The 25,399-nt window shown below is 43.7% G+C and overlaps 1 protein-coding gene across 1 annotated transcript; it reads right to left on the reverse strand.

Annotated features, from left to right (window-relative positions):
* Positions 1-147: 147 nt before the first annotated feature.
* On the reverse strand, positions 148-24,516 carry LYPD1 (LY6/PLAUR domain containing 1). Its single transcript, XM_066611681.1, has 3 exons — positions 24,465-24,516; positions 21,930-22,067; positions 148-386 (listed from the first exon to the last, which is right to left on the reverse strand). Exons 1-3 carry the CDS (start codon positions 24,514-24,516, stop codon positions 148-150), a joined length of 429 nt encoding a protein of 142 aa, XP_066467778.1.
* Between the last annotated feature and the right edge of the window lie 883 nt (positions 24,517-25,399).

Below are 25,399 nucleotides of genomic sequence, written 5' to 3' on the forward strand. Positions count from 1 at the left end.
GCTAATAAAGTGTCTGGGAATTTTCAGATTAAACTCTTCTTTGAGCAGTTGGAAGCGAACAGCGACATTACAATGGAAAACCAGCTGTGTCTTGGAAGGAAATGACACAGGACAAACGATGCCAGCAGAGAAGTCTTCCTTTTGAGTTTAGCAATTTACTGGTGATAAAACCGCCAAGCTCATGAGCAGCACGGTTGTTAATACACCAGCCCTGGGCATGGCGCCAGCGTTTCCCCGCTTCTTTGGCCTGGGTCCATTGCAGAGTGGAGTATTGCAGCAGCTTATACAAACAGAGTTTATTTTCCCTGGAGTACAGAAAGTCTGGTATCCGGCAGAGGTCATGAGGCAGGCTGCGGAGGATGCGCAGGACTTGCGATACAGGATCCCTGCAACACAGAACAAAAGAGTATTTAGCCCAATATGAACAAACATGCTTTCTGCTGTATGTTAGCTCTTTTCTATTCGAAGAGACTGCCAAGTTTCTAGCAATGCTGCTTTTTATTCTCAGAGCATTTCAAGGGATTTAGCCCACTGCCGCCTGTTGTGTTTTTAATTGGAAATGCAGGGCTTAAATAAGTGGTACTGTTCTGAAAATGCTCTTCCTGTCACTTAAATTTGTCTTTGCTTTCCATAAAGCCTGGAAATTGAAAAATCAATACATTTTGGCATTGACTACTTTCAAAAGCTCCTTACAAATAAATCAGCCTGATCACTTGGAATTCGATTAAATTCAAAGGTGTGACATAAATTTCAGGAGCATCCAGGGCTTTTTATGTTTGAGGTTTTCAGTCGCTACATGGCATTTTCCTCCATGCAGTTTTGTGAAAAATCTAAACAATGGAAGGCTCATGGGGAATTCGCTGTCTACAGAGCACTGTTCAGTACACACAAACATTCATAAAAATATCTCTTTCCATTCTATAATCTAAGGTTTGGAAGTAAGTCACGTAAACAGTACTCTTACAAAAATGAGTTGCCTTGTAAGAACTCTTTAAAGGCTGTTCTGTATTTAACTTTTTAATACAATAAAAATGAATTCCAGCTGATAAGTCATAAAAGATGTGTTTTAAATGTTTTATGGAGGTTATAAAATAAACACTTTGCTTTTTTAAAAAGCGTGAACAGTGTGTAGTTCTGAAGTCAGCTGTCAATTACCTCAGAATCTCCTCTTTCATGTGATCTCATAGAAATTTAGCTTTGGGCTTGATACATAAATAATATTGCTATCAAACTCTCAACTTATCTAGTTTTCTGTCTTTCTGTCTGTCTCACCCTGGAAGTGAGAAAGAAAGGTTCATGGTTAATTTAAAACAAATTCCCTTCCTGTTTCCAAAGACTGGGGTTGATCTCCCCTGCACTGGAAAGGAGAATGTATCTATGTGAAATAACTTTTGGGGGGGGGGGGGAATTATCCATCAAAAATCCACTCTTGTGTTATACTCTTTCACTAAAACTATTCAAGAGAATGGCATAATATGTCTGAAAAGCAAAGTGTGTGTTCAAACAAAATACGAACTGAAGCTCATGTGTGCTGCTCTAGTCCTCCCATTCTCAAAGTGATGGGTTGTGACCCACCACAAGAATGGAAGAGGGCCATTTCCCCTTAAGGGGAGTGGTCTAGAAATGGGTGCCCAATGGCACCGCAGCAATCACAGCACCATGGGAAGCAGGAGCTTGTATTCCTACCTGGGAATTCACACTGAACTTGGGGAGGGTCCAACATGCTTGCAGCCCCCTCGGTGTGGCTCCCCGGTGCTTGAAATAGCTCCAGTCAGGGATCAGAGCTCACTTCCAGTTTTTGATTGAATTAAATTCTAAAGAAACATCATAAACTTACCAGAAACTCTCATCCTAACATCTGAAAACAAGAAAGCAGATCTTCATAGTTGAGTTCAAAAGAACCTGTTCACTCCTCATTCTACCGCTGCATGTGAGTGTTGCCCCAAAACTATTAGCTCCTGACTTCAGAGTGAAATGGACAGAAAAACTTGGCTCAGACCCCTTTAAGATGGTCTCTTACCTGTTTGGCTAAAGCAGTTCCAGCAGTTGCTCTCAGGTCAGTCAGAGACAGCCTGAGGACTTTTGTGCACTTGAGTTGCTGTGGTCAACAACTGCAGAAAGTACTGGTGCAAAGTCTATTACCTGCATGGTTGCTGGTCATCATATAATCCACAGCAACACTGAAATCTTTATAGACAGCAGATGCACTCTGACTAGCCAGAGATTGCAGGGGTTGCTATAAACGATTCAGTAGAACAATGTCTAAAAGGGGTGTCAATCTTAACCTATGCAGTGGGAAAATAGAAGATGGAGAAAAGATACCTACTGAAGTAAGTGCACAGAACAAAAGAATGGTGGTGTATGTATATATATGATATAGATGTATGCCCCCCAAGACTTAAATGAAGAAAACTGATGTTTATGCTTTCCTAATAACAGTATTTGATGCACAACTCCTGAGACTAAAATTAATAACAGCATCTAGAGCAGGGGTGTCAAACATAAGGCCCACAGGCCACATGCGCCTCTCCCAGAAGATTTTCATATGCCCCTGTTATAACTGGGCTCTCCCAGAGCTTCCCTTTCAGCAGCATTCTTCTGTTGAGGTGTTAGTAGTAAGAGTGAATAGGTTCTTTTGAACTCGACTATGAAGATCTACTTTCTTATTCTCAGGTACTAGGATGAGAGAAGTTTATGATGTTTCTCTAGAATTTAATTCAAATGTTTTTTGTAAAGTTCATGTCCTAAGGAGCTACTGAAACTTGTGAAATATGCACCCCTCCACAGTTGCGTCCAAACAAAACTAATCTTACATAAGGCTCTTCTACAAATAACAAAAGGTTAAGTATGCTATAGAAAGGGCCTTTCTGAGTGCAACAAGTACTCATACACACAATTTCCAGATCCAACAACAATGGGAGATGAAAGGCACCTTCTCTGTCCTTGAAAGCTGAATTCAAACTGTGAAGAATCCCAGGTCGAAAGGCAATATATATCTATGTTTCAATCACAGCAAGGAAAACAATCCTGCAGGTTCTTGAATGCTTAAACAGCAAGCAAGGTAAAAAGTTCAAGAAATGTAATATCTTTCATTGTCAGCCCTTCATTTAGAACCATGGGAACTTTTTTAAATTAAAAAAATACCTATTTGGGTCTTCCTTCAAAAGGCATACAGTAAATTAAAAATAATATAATAAAACAGCTAAGAATAAAAGAAATGTGAATTCTGTAGAACGCAAAAAAATACCAAGAATAGCGCAAGATTATCAAAGAAAAATGCCAGGCAAAGAAGAGAAGTCTTCCACAGTACCATGACATAGTCTCATTTTCCACAAAAGAAAGTTCTGTGCCACAACAGAGAACACCCTCTTACACATTCCTGCCTCAGAAGACAGCAAGGCTCACAAACCAACTTTCCTACAAGTTGTGTAGCCGGCCTTGTGCCGAAAGAGCTGAATGCTCACGACTGCCCAATTAAACCTAAGGGAATGTATCTTTCAATGGAAAACACCTGGAAGGTACCAATTCCACGTCAGCAATTTAAGGGGCGACCCATCAGCAGATCTCTGTATTAAATTTACTCTAAAAATGCTTCTGGTTTCATCGATATATGACAACTGATAAAAAGAAATGATCAGTATATAACAACTGATAAAAAGAAATGATCTGAACTTGCTACTGAAGTTCAGACTCTACAAGAGTGTTTTGCTCTATGAGTTTGACGATTAACAGAAGGTAGGTTTGTAGGACTTGCATAAGATTGCCAAATGGTATACAATGCTTATTCATTCTGCTAATGAAGAATTACAAAACTCCACTATGTCCTTGTAACGATATACAGGAAGCACAGAGTAGACAAGAGTGTTTTCTGGTATATCCTGTGACTCCAGTTAATGCTCACAGATTAGTTAACTAATTCAGTGATTCTCAAACTGTAGGTCTGGGACCCACCAGTGGGTTGTGACCCAATTTTTGATAGTTCATGAAAATGACAGGGCAGATTAGGCTACATGCATCAAGGGTTAGTCAAATTGCTACTTGGGGGAGAGAACACTGCTGCCCAAACACCATTATAGCCACACCCTTTGGTGTGTATAAATCAGGCAGTGCGCAGTGGTGTGTATAAATCTAGGGCCTCTGAAAAGTTTGAGAAACACTACTCATTGGAAATTTGTGGAATGTAGACTAAATTCTGCCTGCTGTACAGTCCTGCAGCAAATCTTCCTGCATTCAATGCTGTCTACTACAGAACAGCACAACCAGATTGAAAAAAAAATTTTATTGAGGAAATTGCCCACAATATTTGAACAGTTTGTTTGCACAATCTGCGTATTTGAACTAGAAGCTTACTCACTGTGGTTCGGATGTCAGGTTTTTAATACATTGATTGATGAGTGGAATCTTGAGTCTAAAACAATCCCATATAAGGAGCTTACTAGTTTGAATCACCACGCATTCTGTTTCAGTGTTTATAGAAGGCACATTACTACCTAGATGTGTAGGAAACCTCACTGCTACTGATACCTACTCCCTTCCCAGCCTCAATCCGTCCTTCACCCAGCACCAATCACTGCCCCAATCCTCCTTCTCCTCCTCCCAGTCTCCCTCCTGTCCCCTGTGCGGACCTACCAGCACTAGGGGGCATGGATGGCCTGCTTGTCTCTTGTGGCAGTGGCCATGCCTTGTGGAATGGCACTGCGGTCTGCAACAGTTGTAAAGGGCCTTATGGAAGACTCGTTCCAGTACAGTAAAGCTTATCAGGATTGGCCAAATGAGAAGGAACCCACAAATGTGAAAAGTGCCTTTTCTTCAAGTAACCATAAAGGTTCAGCAATGCGCAGCAGATCTGGAGACACTTGTTTCCTTGCTAGAATGTCAGCGGTTTTATTCAAAGTACAGAGAAAATACGGTATGGCCAAAACAGCATGGAATTATGTCCAGAATTGATTCAACAAAACTGTTCCTAGTATTCTGACCATGGAAAAATGGCCAGCCATGTGATGAATAAGTCATCAAGGTGACTCTGGTCTCCAATGTCTTCCAACTCCTTTTGTCTCTCTTGCTCTTTGTTCATTTGTCCAACAGTCATAAAAGAAGCCCTAAAGTGCTGTCCTTCCCACTTCATATTAAACTGATCAGGGCTAAGGATGGAAGTACTGACAGAATTTCTCTATGATTTTCTGCATTAGACCAGTGTTTGAGGTAATTTCTATTTGCATTCAGAGAACAAAAAACATGCCAGTTGTCACTCATGTTATCTTGATAGCAGATAATGTTTAGTGTTTCATCATTTCTTATCAAAACCCAATGAACCTCAAAGGATCTCAGGAATTGCAAGCACAGCTAAGAAATACATTCCATTCTTTACAGACACTAGTTTCTTGGGGCCAGCAATAAACTCTTGCTGCATTAGTTTCTGGTTGAACCCACAACAGAGCAGATATTTTGGGCTCTTAGATAGGGAACATATATTACAATCTCGCTCTCTTTTTCTATAACAGATGCCTGGCAACTAAGTGATACTCTCTCAGTATAGCCCAACCCTCCAAACAGCCCAATCCTACTCCCCATGTGGCAATGCAGGGGTGCCAGCATGGCTTTCACTGAATCCTGGAGAAGAGTTTTGGTTGCTGGAGGCCTCCAGCATTTGTCCCCTTGCCCCAGGATAAGCCGCAGCAGCCACAAGGAGTCAACTTGGACCTGCACTAGCAGTATTGGTGGCACAAGTCTGCATTGATCTGTGCAGGTGCATCAGGGGGTCAGGATTTGACGTGTGTCATCATTGTCAAACCTGCCCCCTCCAGGACCTGATCTGTCCTCCCCCACTCCGTTCCACCTCTTGTAAAGGTTTAATTCTGCTGCCAGGCCTCTGTCGGTCTGCGGGTATGTGCAGAAAGCTTTAACCTTCCCACTGGCATGCCACAACTTGCACTCCTGCAAAGCACTTTACATCTGCTTTGCAGCAGCCTGCACTAGCGGAACATGGATTCCACAGGTATACAGTTTAGGTAGCATCAGGTAGCATTAATATTTTATTAAAATAAAATATGATTTTAAAACACAATTCTCCCCAAATACAAAATTCTGATGACACAAATACAAGTAGAAAACTTACTTTTAAAAAGCTGAAAACTTCCCAATAACAGATTGGAGACAAAAGCAAGTGTTTCCTAGGTGTCTTTTGCAGCCTTGTTCCTGCATGCTAGAACCCTTGTGATAACTGCAGTGTCTTGAATACGTATAGCTTCCATAATCTTTGCAAAGAACAATATAAAGCCACTTGGTGAAATGTACTGTGGAATTTCCCACCCCCTTAATACTCATTGCTCATTTGCAGTCCTAGTTAGACTTCAAGTCAATCTGTGCAGCACACATTACATTAAATTTTTCAGTGCATCATATGGACAGGCTAGTAATTAATAATTATCCTTTTCTTAATGATGCACTTTTGTGATTTATGAGTGTTTTCTCTGGCTGTTACTCTCATTTGTTTGTTCATAAAGACAAGATTGAATACCTTGTGCATAAACAGATAAAGGCTTCTCAGCTCACTCCTGATAAGAGTCTTTTAAATGGGCCCATTTATCTCTTCCTTCTCCAACTTCCTCAATTTTTTTTGTGTTTTTCAGAAGTCTGCAAGTTCATTTCTTTTGAAGTACTTTGCTTTGATGAGCTGTCTATCTGAACTTACAAATTACCTACCCTTTCCACTGTGGCTGACATTCCTGACTTATTTTAAATTACACTGTGCTTAGCTGTAAATTGTTGAAATATCTCCAATATTATTCTCAGGAAGGTACAACGAATGCCAGCACCAAGACATCTTCCCCACCTCAATTTTTTTCTTTTGGCCCCCCCCCCAAAAAAAAACATTGCAGAGGAGGGGAGGGACACTGGCAATCACTGAAGAGGAAGGGGATTCCTTGCATGGGATATGCTGCAGGGAAAGCAACTATTACTTTTAAGAACCCAATCCTATTCAACTTTCCAGCACTGATGAAGCCATGCCAACAGATCACGCGTTGCATCCTGCAGTGGGGGGGAGGCAGTCACAGAGACCTCCTCAAGTTAAGGGAACATTTGGTTCCTTACCTCAGGGCTGCATTGCAGCTGCATTAATGCTGGAAAGTTGAATAGGATTGGGTCCTAAGGGTGCACTCCTATCCACACAACTGGGCGTAATCCTCATTGGTTAAAATGGGATTTACTTCTGAGTAGATATGCATAGAATTGGGCTGTCAGGTTGCAATCCTACCCACACCTACCTAGGAGTAAGTCCTATTGGTTATAATGGGATTCATTTCCGAGTGGACATGCATAGGATTAGGCTGGAAATATCCTCCAACTTTTATGGAGAAAAAATATTGAGAAACGCAAGAACAGGTATTAATTTCATGTTTGTTATATCTAGTTTGATCCTAAATTGAAAGAAATTGTGTCTACCAACACAGCATCCAATGGAATCTAAACTAGTGTTTGCACACTTATGTATGTTTACTCAGAAGTAAATCTCACTGTATTCAATGGAACTTACTCTCAGGAAAGAATGCATAAGATTATAGCTCAGCCATTTTCAACCACTGTGCCGTGGCACACTGGTGTGCTGCAAATGATGTGCCGCGGGAGTTTGAGGAAGGGTAATTTATTAATAAGACCATTGGGGGATGTGAGCCCACCACCAATAGCCTGGTGTGCCTTGTCAATTGTCAAAAGACTAATGGTGTGCCTTGACAATTTTAGTACCTTGCTAGTGTGCCGTGAGATGAAAAAGGTTGAAAATAGCTTAAGAGGAACAGTGCAGACATTGTGTGCAATTCCCTGCTTAAACAAGCAGAAGCATTTCCATTGACCCTTCTAGCTTTAGCCCCTTGCACTCCTGAAGAGCTACTCTGGAGGACCCAGGGCACTGCCTGGAGCGTCATACAACGCTGTCAGAGTGACTGCAACTGGGAAGGCAAATATTACCAATTACCAGACAAATATTCTAGATCCAAGCCTTGATCATTATTTCATGATTTGGAAGATTTCATCTCCTAATAATGATGAAGAGAGGAAGTGTACGCTATAGGCTCACATGCTCCATTCCCTCTCCCTCCTTCCATGGTTTGCTTTAGCCATGACGTAGCATTATGTCTGCATTAGTTCTGGGTGGTAAATGTTAATCAGGCTGCCCTCACTGGAGATTTGAAGCAGGTTTGTAAACGCCAAGGCTGGAGGTTCCCAAACTTTACAAAAGAGTTACCAGGAAGGGGGTGGTGCCGATAGCACTTTGGAACAGCACTGCTGCTGTGAAAAAGGGGGTTTCCGCATACTGAGAGGCTGTGCTGTCCCTGTTGAGGGTGTGGGGGGCTAGCGGCCTCCTCTACAAGCTTCTCCACACCTCAGAAGAGCTCCCTGATGTGACTACAACCCACTTCTGATTTTCATCATGATGCATCACAGCTGCCATCAACAGCTCCCTCTGCAAATGAAAGCTTCCTCTTTTCATGGAAGCACTAGTTCGTGGCACAGCAAGAAAGGGCAGGGGCAGGCAGCCCCAGGTGCCAGGAGGTGCTGTGAGAGGTCCCCCAAGATGGCTGCAGGTGAACCTTGAAGCCTGTGTCAGCGGTGGGTGCGATCACGTGTTTGAAAGACTTAGAGGTGGTGGTGGTCGATGTGATCTCGCTGTTGCCACCTCCTTCTTTCCAAATGTGAAGGGGGCAGCAACAAGAATGCACACACTCCCCCACTGCCACCACCTCTAAGTGTTTCTTTGACCTCTTCTTTGGAGATGATGACGACGATCAGACCAGCTCCTTTTTCGCTGCACATGAAGCAGAGCACAGTGAAAAATTTATCTGGAAGTAACTGGTGGTGATGTCATCATATCATTGCAAATTACTTCTGTGTCAGCATGCTGGGGGAGGGGGAGTGATGCCATGAGTCACCATCTCAGGCAGCAGACAAGACGGCTATGCCACTGGCACTAGTCGAGATGCCATTCCTTGTTTATAAGAGAATCTGACTAACATAGCATTAAATGTTCATTAATGTTGTGGTTAAAACAAAATATGAAAGGGGTGGAAAAGGAATTTATGTGGGAGGGAAACTTCCAATCTCCCTCATTAGGAGCAAACACCTGTTAAGGGCAACTATGCAGTAATGACAGGTCTTCTTTATCTCCACGTGTTATTAGGAAACAACACTCTACCAGTGATTTTGCTTAGATGGTTTCTGTTCTTTTTGAAAGAAACATTAGCAATAAAATCACTATAACATTTCCAGCCCTTTGGTGCTTTGAGTTTAGTGATATTTGACAGTGCTCAGATTTTGCCCACAGAAATTCAAGCAATAAAACTGAAAGGATTGCTGTCATTAAATCCACTTGTTTATGATAAACCACTCTGGAAGGGGAAAAGGAATGGAATGTGAGCTCCGGGTAGGTCACTGGAGATAGTTCTGGAACATATTTATTTATATGTGAAATTTTAGCCACACTCTAATAGCCTGGAGGACTAGAACCGTGAACTGTTTTAACATAGCACCCTGTGGGTACCATATCCTATCACTGTATCTACTTCGAGAACAAGGCCAAGAAATAGAAAAACATAAAAAGCTATTGTCCATTTCCTTGTGAGAAATTAAAGTCACTTGACCAGAAACTGCAAATTCCTTTTAAAAAGATACATCAGTTTTTGCATTTTTATTCTTTCATATTTTTTTCAAGTCATAAAGTGCTTCCAGTCAACTTCTAGTTCCATCATTCCCTTACTGTATTTAAAAGCACACACACAAAAAAGCAATTTATTATAAGCCCTCCATGGTTTCACCTTATCTAATGCACTTAATTTAGTTCATCCCCTTGTTCCTTTGTAGTGTTACAGGCAACCATAAGATTGGAAGCAGTTTATTAATAAGAGAACATGCCCTACAGCGTTAGCATCTGAAAACACTTTCTGAACAGTAATATATCTAGAGCTCTAAATTTATAGCATATAGTGAAAGTTAATAACATATACCATAATTCTTTTGTTCACATACAGCCTTGTTTATCGGCAACAGAGAGGAGCTGGGTGCTTCAGATACGGGTAACTATAAAGTTATTCCAGGCAAGTGCTGACAGCGGAAAACAGGCTGCAATGCCCCTCTAGCTTGTACACCTGCCAGAGGCAGCAAATGGCCATGCCCTTCGCTCACGGGGCAACCTCTCCATTGACAACACATTGACAGGGACTGCTCAGTCCCACTTTTTTTAAGCCTCTCTGTTGCTACTAAGAGTACTCTGTCTAGGTTTACTTTTAAAATACAGCTAGAATTGTGTATATGTTCCTTTAGTTTCAAAATACTATATGGGAGGGCGGGAGGAAGGAAGTATTTTGAAAAAGTGGCATATGACTTACAGCATAAGCCTATGAAGATCTATTCAGACATAATTCTCATTGAATGCAAGTCCTTTGAACAAAGCAAGCCCTTTGAGCAAATCCTTGTTGAATGCAAGTCCTTTGAGATCTACTCAGATGTAATTCCCTTTGAATGCAACGCCTCTGAACAGGTCTACTCAGATGTAATTCTCACTACAGTACTCCCTGCCCCACACATGCATAACACAAACCTATGCATAGCTAAACATCAATAAATCCCACTGCATTCAGTGGGACTTACTTCCAGAAAAGTGTGCACAGGAGCTCTATGCTCTAGATCAGGGATGTTAAACATAAGGCCTGTGGGCCAGATATGGCCCCCAGAAGCTCTTTATCAGGCCCCCCAAGCTCTCCTAGCACCACCATCAGATGCACTCAGATGCTAAGCTGTGCTGAGGTGTCACTGCTGAAAGGGAAGCCCACATTATAATTGGGTTTTCCCAGATCTTGAAAATATGATCAAGATTTCCATATTTTTTTCTTCAGTCATTTGCAACTAATGAGTTCCTAAGTGAGAAAAAAGTGCTTATTTCTGGTCATCGCTTGCTTAATGACATCACTTCCTGTCTAATGACATCACTTCTGGACCTCAGCAGGCATCATGAATACTATTCGGCCCTCTGTATGAAGTGAGTTTGACACCCCTGTTCTAAGCTGCAATCCTATGCCTGCTTTCTTGAGAGTAAGACCCATTGATAAAAACAACAGGTCTTACCTCTGTGTAAACAAGCATAAGCTTGTGCTCCTAGTTTCAAATTTATGGTGTGCAGGCTTGGTATGGGGAGAGTCACTTTTACTTTCCCTTTCTCAATTTACCCTTAGTAGCATAATGAAGGGTGAATCATGTCTGACATTATCACTTTAAAAACAATACATAAAATGGGAAATCATAGTGTTGGCTGAGACCCTGCTGCTTTACAATTGATAAAATAATCATTTATAGACAAAGCAATCAAATACAAAGATTACTCCCGGGAAGGTTCCAAATAGTATAACACTTGTTGAACTGTTAACATCATCAACAAATGCAAAGGAAGAAAATACAGATTTAAAACTTTTTGAATGTGTACCCTTTACAAAGAAATGTAGGCTTCCTTAATTTAAAAGGTACTTATTTGAAGAAACTACAGGTGGGGCCTCTGTATCCGTGGATTCTGTATCTAGCTCAAAGCGGGTCCCCTGAACCCAAGTTGAGCCAGACTTGACCCAACCTGCATCCTCTGGAGGCAACTGGAGTTGTGCTATCCGTGGCCTCTTCAGAGTGGCTGTTTTGACCAAAAAAAGCAATTTCCAGTTTCCTGAGGAAAACCAGAAGTGATATTATTATGCCTTATAAGGGAATAAGGCATAAAATGTGTATCTTTGGGAAACCGGAAGATGCAGCTTTTTTTTTTTTTTTGGTGGAAACTGCCATTCTGAAGCCTGAAGAGACCACAGGTGGACACATGATTCAGAAAGCAACCCAGAGGCGACTGAGCAGAGCTCTGATCACCCCCAGAGGGCTTAAAGAGGCCGAAACTATGAATTTCATTATCTGCAGTTTTCTATATCTGCATAAGGTCCAAGAACGGATCCCCTGAGGATACGAGGCCCCACCTGTACAGTTGAAAACTTTTTCCTAGCAAGGGCTCTTCTGCCTTTAATAACTGTGTGACATCCAAAGATTGAGCAAACGAGTCTTTGCTCCTCACTTTAGCCATCTGTCTGTAGACTCCCCCCCCCCCCCCCGATAAATTTCTGCTTATAAGGGAACACCTGGATGGGATAGCAATAAAATTAAATGTCTTATAAATGAAGGGTTAAAGACAGACTGCTTCAGGCAAACTTCTAAATTAATTTCTTCTCCCTCTGATTATTAAAAATAACACCTTTTGCAGAGATTTAGAAATAGCATTTATTTTTCGACATCTCATTCTAGAAGGCTGTAGTTACCAACTTCCTAATATACTATTAAAGTGCACAATTGCAGCAATTGCTTTAATTGCACTACAGTATTCCATACAAGCTTGCATGCATAGCAAAATGCCATCACGAACTAAGCTTTTTGAAAAAAGGCATTACAAATTAATTAAAAGACTTACGACTGAATTCACCTACAATTGAAATTCAACTGTCTGTATAGCTTTCGTTTGTGTACTGTAGCTACTGTTTTATGAGGCTTTTGTGACTGGAACTGCAAATGTCAGGAGAACAGACCATATGCTTAAAAGCTACACAATAGTAAACATTTGGAACTCTTGTTTTAGAAAGCAATCTAAAATAATTCATGAAACTCCAATGTTCACCTCCTGGATGCTCCTTTTTCATTTCTTCCACACATACTCTCTTTCTCCGTGTTCATGTGCTTTAGGCCACTGATCTGAATCTACTGTCAGAAGCAAAATTTTTCAGCGGGACTAGGTTTGCACTCTGTTCTGTGACAGATCAAAACAATGCATATGTATGACAGCCACACTAACTTCTGCCAGGTTTGCTGCTGCACAGTAACCTAGCTAAAGGGGGTCCAAATGATAAGTATTACAGGTGCTGCAACAAGCTGCATAAACAACCCTCCCACTCACCACTGGAGCCATTCCATCAGTGACAGCAATGCGCAGTTGCTCATGGAACCGAATGGAGTCTTCTGCATGTAGCCATCGCTGCCTGGAATGGCTCCCACAGAGAGTGGGAGTGGCCACTTTCATGGTACATTTGAAGTATGTATGAATTAGAATGCATGAAAATGTATGTTTTGGGGGGGGGGGACACAGTCTGTATTTGACTCACACTGGTCTAATTGGAGAGCCCTGAAGCAGAACAGTCAGTGTTGACTCTCCCTTGGTACAAAGGGCACTGGCAATTTTAAAATACTGGCATCAGTTTCTCAAGGGCAACCTACTCTCTTAGGAACTTACTCATATACACAAGACAGTGCTTCCCAAACTCCTACAAGGGAGTTGGGAGCACTGTAAGTTGTTGTAGGGAAGGGGGGGGGAGATAGCAATGCGATCCCCAGGATCACATTGCTGATGGGGATGGGAAAGGGGTTTTGTACTCACCTACAACCAGTGCTGCAGTCCTGGGGTGTCTGGGGGGTGCAGCAAACTCCCCGTGCCTTCAAAGGTTTTTTAAAAAGAAAAAAAAGGCACTTCCGGTTTTGTCACAAAAACCAAAGTGTCTTTTTTTTCTTAGAGTTTTGCAGGCACAGGGAGTCCTGCAGAGGGCTCCCTACACCCCACAGCCACCCCAGGTGTGCAGCACTGGCTGCAGGAAAGTACAAAAACCCCCTCCCATCCACAGCAGCAGTGCAATCCTGGGGATTGCATTGCTGCTTCCCCCCCTCCCCTTAAAGCAGGGGTCTCCAGAGAGCCTCTGGCCCAGTTGACCAAACACAGCCGGAGTTGTGCTTTTGGGGTGGGGGAATGGAGGTCATTTAAGCGTGTGCTTTATTTCTTAGGCTGTGTTGGTGCTTGGAGAAATACTGGGCATTTGAGCCCATTCATTTTTTCATTCATCTAAGTTCCATCTCTAATGTATTCATTAAAATTTTATTATTTAATTTTATTTTCCGGCCCTCGACACTGTACCAGATATTTGACGTGGCCCTTCAGCCGAATGGTTTAGAAACCGCTGCCTTAAAGGGACAAGGACAAGTGCTTCCCTGGCTGGTGGGCCATGACCCACCAATTTGGGAACCACCACTTTAAGATGTTTTAGTGAAGCAATTCTCAACATTCCGATTTTGTGGATCCAGAGAGAGACTGATGAATGAACATGGTCCATAGTGGCATCCCAGTTCTGGAATGCTCTCCCTCCTGCATACACTAGTGTCTGTGCTTATGTCTTCCCAGTGCCAGATAAAGATCTTTTCATGTACCCAGCCTTTTAATTAGAAACCTTAGGATGTTCTATTGCTGGTTTCTTTATTTGATGTTTCTGTGATATTTTAACTTTACTTTGCTTATTTTGTTTTTCTATTTCATGCAAGCCACTGCAGATATTTTAGGGGAAGTAGGGTGAAAAATAAATACTGTGGATCCCCACTTTACAATAGCAATCCATTGCAGAGGCACCATCATATTGTGAAGATTCTGCAATGTGAATCCAACATCATTTTGGGGGATAATTCATTCTGATACAGAACTAAGCTATTTCCTTCTCTTAAAAGTGAATTTTAAAGGTACCTACTGTGCTCGGGGACATTGTTGTGTTTAAAACACTCCTATGGGGCTGAGAGGCTACTTCAGGCTTGCAGTCTTACGCTTGAACAAAACACTCAAATGCACAGAGCCACAATGTTAAACATGCTACTACTGGCTACTAAATGCTTGCAGTTGCTGATTGGCTTGTGTCACCCATGAGGTTCTGTTGACAGCAATCATGTGCCCATTGTACAGTGAAGAAGCTATCATGTAGGTAGGGGACTTTTTTTGCCACAGAAAGGCCATCATAAAGTGATTTGACTGCATTGTGAGCCCATAGTAAAGTGGAGACCTAGTGTAAAAGAATAGCCTCACAGCATGCAATATTCTGGTAGTACATTCAGTAGTGCAGCTGGGTTCCTGGAGACACTGAGGAAAGCCCTGGACTGTTCCTCTTCAGCTCACCTGTGGCAGCACGCAGCATTTCCTCCTCCTCGGTTCAACAGGAACAATTGGTAGAGGCTCAACAGTGACATTGTTGCCTTTGGGGCATTTGTAGCTAGAAGCAGGGCCTATGAGAGGAATTTTATCAGGGGGTACAAAGTTTCTTCTGGGCCCATTCCCAGAGGGGGGCAATGGGGGCAGGCAGAACGAGGGGCAAAATAAGGCAGGGAGAGGGTACTGACAGCCACAGTAGTCTTTAGAGCCCAGGTCTACTAGGCTTCTTGATGCAGAGCCCAGGTCTACCTGTTCATGCAGCACTGGCAGCTAGATCAAGTAATATGGAAAACCAAACACACTCCTAAGTCGCTCTGAATCTTTGAAATATAGAAAATCAATTGCAGAAAATTAGCATCATTGTATTTAGGCTCACACTAGCATGGACCAAAATGAACTTCTGCAGCAGCTGTAGCCCTGCAGCTGGGTCTCTGAGCTTACACTCCTTCAAGGTTATGGTATCCACAAGCCAAAGAGCTACTGAGGCAGGCCAGTTTCCTCCCGAATTTGACACTGTGTTGAGAAGGTAATGGATGCTTTCTTGGTCCCGGTGTGTACTGTTTGCAGCAGCAGTTAACACTGCACACACATGGTTGCACCCCAGCATCATGTGCCGGCAGCAAGTTCAGGTGAGATAGGAAAATGTCACATCCCAGGAACTTTCTGGGGCTCCTCCTTTGGCTCCTAGGCCCCGGTACAAACTACCCCCTTTACCCCTCTCTCCTAGACCCTGGCTAGAAGTGTCAGGTCAAGTCTCTCAGCTGACCTACATCACAACTAGAGGTTGTTCAGAGGGTCAGTCCAACTGGGTGGCCATGGGCCCTTGGCCACAGTCAGACCCAGCCAACCCCAGACACTGTCCCTGAATACACTGGAATGCTTTCTTCACCTGCAATTACTGTAAGGATCTGAGAAAGACAGTGTTGGAAATGCTTTCATTGTCATTAGATCCAACGCCATGTTCCGTGGCAGAAAACATTATAACTATGTCATTCCCTTGTAAAAGGCCATGACAAAGATATAAACCAATCTTTATGGAACTATGCCCATGGCCCACCTTTCTAAACTAGCTACTTCTTCTGTCCTGCCTCACCATTCAGAAACCTCATTAGTAGAGGTGGGTGAAAATAATGAAATATAATGCATAACACCGCTTTCTGCGCTTCTCATTTTTGTTTAATAAACCCAAAATCTGCAAAATCTGAAATCATTTTACTTGGTTTTTATTTTTTATGTAATGGGGGTAATTCCTGTGGCAGCTGCTGACACTATATCAACTACCTAGTATACTTTTGAAGCAATTAGATATAATGTTAATTTTGAATAAACCATTTTCTACTAACTTTGGAAAACACTGAAATCCACAAAAAAAGAAACCTTTTTCACCCACCGCTACTAATTAAGAATCCCTATCCAGAAGGGTCCACACAGCCTTATTATGTATGCATGCCCAGTGCTGCTACTTCCTCACCTCAGTGGTGTTCCCAGAAGGACCACTGCCTCATGTGCCTGGTATGCATACACTATGCTTCACACAAACCTCCTTTGCTTGTCCACATTCTCCACCCTGTTGTGTCGCTTTTCCCTTGTAGGTCTTGCACTCACGATAATTCCAAACCATTCTCTCTTGTCCTGTGAATGCTGCAGCCAGGGACCTGTGACCTGGTTTCTCTTTCAGCAATCCCTGTTAGCTTGTGAGCCAAACTTGGAAAAATTCTGAGACTTGATGCTTAAATGTATAAGCAAATATAATCCTTAACTGCTTAAAAGGATATGTTTCTGCCCAATCCCACTGAGATGCATCCTATGACCCTAAGGATGGATGACTTTTTGCTACCACCCAGCTTGAAAAGCACAGAAGGTTGGCTCACACAGTCACATACATCACTTGATGTAACATTTGCTCAGTGTCAAAGGGTATGAATTTATTTCACTGCAAGGCATTTTGTTTGAGGTGTTCCACCTGCTTTGTTTCTGTAATGATCCATTTGCCTATATGTGATGCAACAGTCATCATGAACTAAACACAGATTTATGAACCGTCCTCAGCTCCTTGTAACCAGAAGGAACCAATGAGTTAACCACTTCCAGAGTTTGAATGAAAGAACATAGAGGCACTTCCAGTAGAGCATGGGTGCCCAAGCCCCGGTCTGGAGGCCATTTGCGGCCCTTGGAGACTCCCAATCAAGCCCGTGGGGAGCCCCCAGTCTCTAATGAGCCTCTGGCCCTCCAGAGACTTGCTGCAACCCATGTTGGTCCAACGCAACTGCTATCAGCACGAGGGCAACTATTCAACCTCTCATGTGAGCTGTGGGACAAGGGCTCTCTCCACTGTTTGTTGTTTCACATCTGTGATGCAGAAGAAGCAGCAAAGGAAAGAACAACCTTGCTTTGTGCAAGGCCTTTTATAGGCCTTGAGCTATTGCAAGATCTTCATTCATTCATATAGGTTCCATCTTTAATACATTTATTTATGTAAATTTATTCAAATTTGAAATGTAAATTAATTCTATTTTTCCTGGCCCCTGACACAGTGTCAGAGAGATGATGTAGCCCTCCTGCCAGAAAGTTTGGACAGTAGAGAGAAAACTTACACTCTCCCAACATGACAGCTGCCTATCTTCATCCACAAATTATCCTAAAAACACAAGATTTGCACCCCCTCCCCCTTTCTGGACTTCCTCAGCATAAAAACCAATTTCAGTTTTGAGTCTCCTGCTTTTTAATACTTGGAATAGTACTTGGACTCTGAAACTTTGACACGGTTTTTATTTGTTTTACATCTTTTTGTCTTAGGTGTTTTACACAATCTATAACATCTGTATGTATGCCCTAAATCAGCTTAGTCATATTTCTAGTGCATGGTTTAAACTTTCATTCTTTCTTGACCACTTTACTTTCTTTGATACTACTTCTGCATTACTTGTGGAAATGCCTAGCTGATAAGACTCATGCAATAGGTTCATATGTCTATAATAGTAATCCAAGTACATTATTCACAAACAAGCCAAAATATTGCTGGTTTCTCTTAAATCTGGAGTTCTCTAAAATTCCTCTGTTGATTTTTGAATTTAAGACTCTTGTCCTCAGGTGTGACTATTGGTGGAATCAACTCAATATTTGCATGCAAGTTTGAACTATTTATCCGAGTTGAAACAACAGCAATTGCTTTCAATGAAATACAGCCTAAATAGTGATAAGTCTAATAGGGCGCAATCCAAAAGCACCCTTGGGCCAGTGCAGGGGACTTGTGCCGGCCCAGGAGGGTCGCAATGGTGCAGTAAAGCATGTTTGTGCCTCCTCAGGAGCAAGCCACGCCAGCGCACAGAGGTTGCATCCAGACTCTGTGGCAACTTGCCCCAGATAGGTTGTGTCAGCCGAGCCAAAGCAGGGGTCTGGAGAGGGTGGGGAGGAGGCGGGAGTGAGGCGCCCTGGGGCAGGATGGGTGGAGGGCGGTCTCTTAGCAGGTGGGCAAGGAGCGGAAGGCGGGGCTCGGACATGGCAGATATGCCAGATCCTAGCCCCTTTTCCTGAGCAGCACGGAACAGTTGCAAGCTGCTCTGCTCTCCTCTGACTTATGCCACCTTCAGAGAGCCACTGGGGCTGTGGTGTCTTTCTCGGGGGTAAGAAGTTTCCCCTTGCCTCTGGCAGAGCCACTTTGGGCCCCTATCTTGGCCTGCCTGTTCCAGCGCAAAATAGGATTGCACTGTTAATGTGTAAAGTTCCTGGAGAAGTCCCTGGCAAAGATTTGAACTCCACAGCTAATATTAATACATAGTCGTTCTGATTCTGAACTGTTAGCCACATATCCTATAAGATACCAAGGAAGTGAAAAAGTTTAATTCTGGGACTTATTAGAAAGGGGATTGAAAATAAAACATCAAGTATTTAATGTCATTAAATAAGCTTCTGGTGTGGACATATTAAGAAGAATGCACACAAAATACAATACTGCATACAATTTTGGTCACCCCCCCATCTCAAAAAAAGCCATTGTAGAAGTGAACAAGTTACAGAAAAAGGCAACTGAAGTATCGATTTTGCTGAAGGATATGTGCTGAGAGAAAAACTGAAAGTGTTTGCAGCTTTTTAGTCATAGCAAAAGCAGAAACAAGAAATGATTCTAACTCAGTGGGTATCATAACATGAAGACAGATGATTCAAAGGCCATCAGTACTAAACATCTATAAAAGAAGCTGGAATTATATGATGGTCTGGTAAACAAATGCTGAATTATTTAAAAAAATTAACATGTACATAAATTATTTGAACCTTGCATTGAGCATTTCACTGTACCCTGCAACTCACTTAAGCCTAAATCCTTGAACTCTGCTGATATAACTTGAATTTTCTTCCAAGCTACCTCACACTGCAACCCTAAATATCCCACTGATGTAAATGGGACCAAACTGACATAAATTAAATTACTTTGGCTTGATTGTTGCTCAATTGCAGATTAGGCTACCTTAGATGTGAACCAGAATATATACTTCTCATGGAAATGTAACTAGACACAGAACACCCATGTTAGAACAAAGAATTTGTAGCCATTATTAAAAATTCTTAGTTTAAAACAACAAATGTCTGCACTGACAACAATGATGCTGGATGCTATATGCATTCCTTGACAGGCATAGGAGAAGTTCTAACATTAGGTTAGATGCTGTTGTTGCAACTCCGTGCAAAATTCACAGATTGAAAAGTCCAAAGAAAAATATCATTAAAGATGTATCTCTTTTACTGAAACCATTACAAATCAATTTTTCTAGAGCAGGGAAGGCACAGTTACGTTGCTCTAAACGCTTTAAGATCTAATTAGAATGGTTCTTACCTTGAACTTAACACAGTCACAGTAGTTTAATCAATTGGTTTGAGAATCCAGTTGTAAATCTGATTTCGAAAATCTGACAAACTCATCACTTAAAAGTTTAGGCATCCAAAGGTTTTAAGCAAACCAATCCAAGATAAAGGAGTTATCCTAGCATGCATTTTTCTGCTTCACTAACTTCCATCTTAAAAGATTAGCAATACGGCTACTGGGAGGCTATTTAAATTGTTGAAATAAAAATACTGTGGTAAGAAGTTATAATGCTAGGGGAAAAAAAAAGTAGAGCTAAGGAAAGTATTTTAATATTTCCATTGGAAACTTTTGGCAAAGCATTTTAATAGGTTTCCAGAATCCTGTTATCCATGAAACCTGTATTTTTCTAAAATTACAAAACAATTTGAGCAAGAGATCTTTTAACACTACATTTCAGGTGGCTGTCCAGAATGGCTTATAAGATTCCAAAGAACATCAGAAGGATGCAATTATCTTAAACTTTCAGCTCAACAGGAGAATTTCTAGACAGCAAGAAAACTAAGGGAAAATATTTGCTCCAAAACTTAGTATGAGAAACTTGAAGGTTCCTTTTACTTACATATTTCCAAAAGTAAAGACACTTTCCCCTCCCCACACTTCAGTGGTCAGGTCAAAGCTTTAACGGTACATTTGTAATGCAGTTAGAAGATTAGTGTTTGTATATCTACATTTCCGGAAGACAGGTGATGCACTCCCACCCTTTTAAAAAGATAATTTCTGCTTATTTCAAAGGCTTTAGAAAGGAAAATTTTATAACCAGCAAAGGCTGGTGACTTATAATTATTATGGTGTGTTGCATCGTAAGACAACTTCACATTTATTACAACCCATCACCAGTTTATTACTATAGATACTGTGAAACTGTACACCTCGGATAGTCTGTAATGATATTTATGCCCTCTGTTATTAGCTAGATCCCGGTGTCATTTACATTTGTGCCAAAGCATTCCTGAAGCAACAGGTGTGGCTACATGCTGCTTTCCTTTGCAAATGTATCCTTCCACCACAGATGTTATCATCCAAGGTCGGGGTACAGACTGTTCTCCAAATAAATTATTATTGTGCTTTAATAGGTCTCAGCTTCACCTCTTTGAATTAAAAGGCTGTATATGATTTCAGGAACGCTTCAGAGCTAAATTCTCCTAAGAACTTCCAGGTTTATGAGTATGCACTAGCTATACTTAGTAAAACAAAGCCTCAAATACCATCTTCCACACACACACACACACACACACACACACACACACACACACACACTTGCAACATTAAGGTTGAAATCCTTTGCTTACCTATCTGGGAGTAAGCCCCATGGAACTTACTTCTGAGTAAACATGTATAGGATTGTGCTGTCAATCCTGTCACAGCAATAAATCTTAAGATCTATGGGTTTGTTTCATGTGACATCATTTGGTGCACAGAAAGCCTTAGGGTGGTTCCTTCCACAGATATTTGTAACAGGGGAGGCAGATTGTCAATTGCTGTTGTCTTTTCCATGAAATATACTGTATAATTATCTTCTAGAAAGACTATACACAAGTCCAAACCAAGACCTCCTGAACCCCTCCCCATTAAATTCTGTGTAATTCCATCACATTTCTCATTCTAATCATTCAGTCTTACACTTTCAGTCATGAGAATGAGATCTCCATGTCTACTCTCCCTCAGGAACAACCACTGTGGAATCTGAATTGCTAGAGTAAATAAAGGGAGCTACTAATTCAATACATTCCCTTCTAACTCATGGGAGAAGGCCTGTGTAATTAACTATAATGAGATTAAATGAACTTGTTATTAATTTCCCAGTATTCTAAGGAGAGGTCTCAGGCAATGCTCTTTTAAATAGTTCTGTTCACTTCTTTTAAGTAAACTTCAGCATTTTAAGTTTACAGTGAAATTATAAAACTTGGGATGTGCAGCATACATTCAAATTGAGGCAGTTATAGAGATACGCTTGAATTCTCTAAGGAGCTGAATTAGATGGGCACAAAAATGCGAAGGAGGGACAAGTCAGGGAGTCCATAATGAGACAATTAGTGCAATTTACCTTACCTGAACTTTGTTCCATTACTTCCTTCTGACACATGTCTTGGACGTTCACTGTACAATTCACAATGAACTCTGGGGACGAGCAATCATTATTTAACTGAAATTCTTCACATTGATAACACTGTATTTGCAAAGCAAATCCTAGAAGAAAGAGAAAAAAATGCTGTTTAGCATGTGTGTGGTGTGGGGGGGAGCTTTCCAACTGGGAGCTGTCATCCTATGCAGTTTTTCCAACCAATGTGACTTGCTTCTGAGTTAAGGTGCATAGGATCATGCTATCCTGAATACACTGCTTAGGGATCGAGTCCCATCAACTCCACAGCACTTCTTCTGAATGTTTTCTCTCTTGTTCATGAAAGCTGTGGATTCTGCACTCGGCTCTGGCTCTCGCCCATTTAGCTAAGGCCATGGCTCATAATTACTTAGTGTCATGCAGTAATAAGCTGACTGCATGCAAAAGGGCTCTCGCATGGGCAAAACTGGTGGGGTTTTTGCTTTCAAGTTTTTCACACCCTTCTTGCTGCATCAGCTAAAACTGCATCCAGCAGGGGGCAGAAGGAACAGTAATGGAAGTAGCAGAAATTGATCTGTTTTGCTCTTCAGCCTCCCTCCTTTTCCTCTCAAGAGTTTCTTAAAAAGCACCAGTCTTTTTTCCTCCTTTTTACGTAAAAGCAAACAATATTTGGTGAGGGGAAGGAGCATGCCTCAGAGATGCGTTCCAGAGCTCATCAGTGCCAAAGGGGTTTACTTAACTACTAATTAATTGGAAATGATTTAATTACTATTTTGCCATGCACAATTAGGGCTGCAAAGCATCCTTGGCTTCCCTCTATTATGTAAAGGAGGTCCTTCAGGAAGTTAAAGCCAGGGCCAGAGAGCATGCTGGATTTGCTACCTGCCAGAGCTGGACCTGAGTAGGGAATCTTACCCTGGTGCTCTTGAGGGCATGGATCCTGCTGCACAGAAAGAGCAGGGGTGGTACTGGGAGGGTCTCCCTCGCTACCCACCTTCAAGGGCAACGTGGGAAGAAGGTGTCTGGGGTTTTCCTCTGTTCCCACTAAGATCCCTGCCTGCTTAAGAGGAGTTTGGAGAGAAGAGCTTTCTGGTTAGGCTCTGATCACCTGGGCTCCTTTAGTCTAGCACCAACGAGTTGCTCCAAGGGGGCTGCAGGGCACCCACCCTAGGCGGCTGTGGCACCCACTGTATAGCCAACTAATCCTATCCAATTTTCCAGTGCTGGTGCAGCTGTGTCAGTGGGGTGTGCACTGCATACTGTGGTGGAAGGGCAGTCACTGGGGCCTTCCCAAGGTATAGGGATATACAGTATGTTCCCTTACCACAGGGCCACACCATGGCTACTCCGGATATAGAAAGTTGGGTAGAATTGGGCCCTTCCTCCCGAATTCAACTTAAAGGGGGGAGACGGGGCTAATCTATGAAGAAGCTGCCAGCTTCCCAAAAAGGCAGCCCAGAGTAGAGATAGAACTATACCCTTGGATATAGTTTGCAAGAACCAAACTAGCAACTCTCCCCCACCCCCAGATCAGAACACATTTTGCAGGAGGGCGAAGGAAGCCTTTGGATGGCAGGGAGGGGGCGTCCTGCTTCAAAGCTCAGCTCTGCCCAGCCAGCTGCTGCTGGCAAAAGAAATCCCCCCTCCAAACTAAATCCAGATAACCCAAGAAGGGGGGGGCAGGAAGGAGTAATGTTTGGAGCTGCAATCTGGCTGCTGAAGGTAACTCCGCAGAGCAAGGGCAGCCCAGGGCTGCTTTCCCGGGCGCTTCCACCTGCTTGCTCCAGGGCTGCCCCCGCCCTTCTGGCTTCCAGAGCACATGCCGAGGGGCTGCCGAAGCAGATCCCGGGCGAAGACAGCCCTTCTCGGGCAGCGGAAGCTCTCTCCTGCCCGGCGCTGCCAGCGAAGGGGGGGAGCTTTCCTAGCTGAAGAAGGCGGCCAGACCTGCACTGGTTCCAAGCGCCGGATCGGACCCAGCCGCGCATTCCAGGTGTGCCCCTCTCGGTGGATGGGGAAGCAGGCGGCGGCAGCAGCACCCAGGGGCGCCACGACCACCGCCTCTTTCCCGGCTGGGGAGCTGGAGGGAGGGCTGCAGAGTTGCTGCCAGCGGCGGCAGCTGTTGAATCGCAGGCGCGAACTTTGTGCCCAAGCCCAGGCGTGTCTACTCAGAAGTAAGCCCCATACTAGTCAGTGGGGCTGACTCGCAGGTAAGTGTGAATAGGATTAGGGTACAATCCTATGCATGTCTACTCAGAAGCAAGCCCCATTATAGCCTATGGGGCTTACTCCCAGGTAAGTGTGGGTAGGACTGCAGCCTTTCTGCCACTTTCTCCTAAGATTAAGAGCCCAAGCCTAAGCATGACTACTCAGAAGTAAGCCCCATTCTAACCAATGGGGCTTACTCTCCCGTAAGCGTGGACAGGATTGCCTGCGAGTGGCATCGAGGAGCCCGCCCGCCCGTCCCCCCCCCGGCTCTGGTCGTGGGGGTCGCTTCCTCCCCTCCAGCCCCCGGCCCGGCTTCTTACCTGGCGCCAGCAACAATCCCCAGAAAGTTGTCGCCACGGCGAGGAGCCACATCCTCTTGGAGCCGTCGGAGGTGGCGGGCGCGGGGGGCGGTCACGGAGTGCGGGGCTCAGCGGCCACCAGCGCGCAGCAGCGCCAGGGAAGCGGCGCGGCTCTGCCTCCTCGTCGGACTGGCGGTGGCGACGCTGCTGCTGCTGCTGCTGCCGCTGCGGAGAGGAGCTCCGGGGGCAGCAGCAGGAGACGCCCGAGCAGCCCGCATGGCCCGGCTCCCTTCCTCCCTGCTCGAGCTCCCTCCAGCTCGCCGGAGTTGCACTGGAACTCCCGCCCCAGACGCCCAGCCAAGAAAAGGGAGCGCGGGCGGGCAGGCAGGCAGGCAGGCGCGGGGGGAGGGAGGGGGCAGCGCACCTTCCCCTCCCTGGCGCCATGTGACTGCCCCTCCCCCTTGCCCACGGGGAGGGGAGGGAAAGTTTCTGGGGAGGGCCAGAAGCCTTCAGATGCGAGGGGGGACTCCCCACGTCCAGGTTGTCCTAGTCCCTGATGGGGACCCCCAGTCGTGGCCACCTGCCGAGGGCAGCGCACCTCCTCCCCTGGATTTCTGACCCCAGTCTGCCACCCAGCAGTAACAGCCCCCGGGTTCCGCCTTTGCTCAGTCAGGTTACACACGCGCTGCCCCCTCCCTGTCTTGCTGCCCCACCCCTTGGCACAGACTGGGTCACAAGCACCGGTGCAAGACCACTTCGCATGCATTGCCCTTTGCAAGCAATCAACCACTGCCTGCTCATTTTGTAGTGGGGGGACGTTAATGGGTGAGATGGTTCCCCCCCCCCAATATACTTATATGAGTGGGATATGGGTGTCTGGGGCTGCGAGAGCGTTGAAGTCCAGATTTGATGAATGCAATCTATTTGTCAATGAATGTCTCACGGACAATTCACAC

Source organism: Tiliqua scincoides, chromosome 1 (genome assembly GCF_035046505.1).
Source record: "Tiliqua scincoides isolate rTilSci1 chromosome 1, rTilSci1.hap2, whole genome shotgun sequence".
Taxonomy (NCBI): domain Eukaryota; kingdom Metazoa; phylum Chordata; class Lepidosauria; order Squamata; family Scincidae; genus Tiliqua; species Tiliqua scincoides.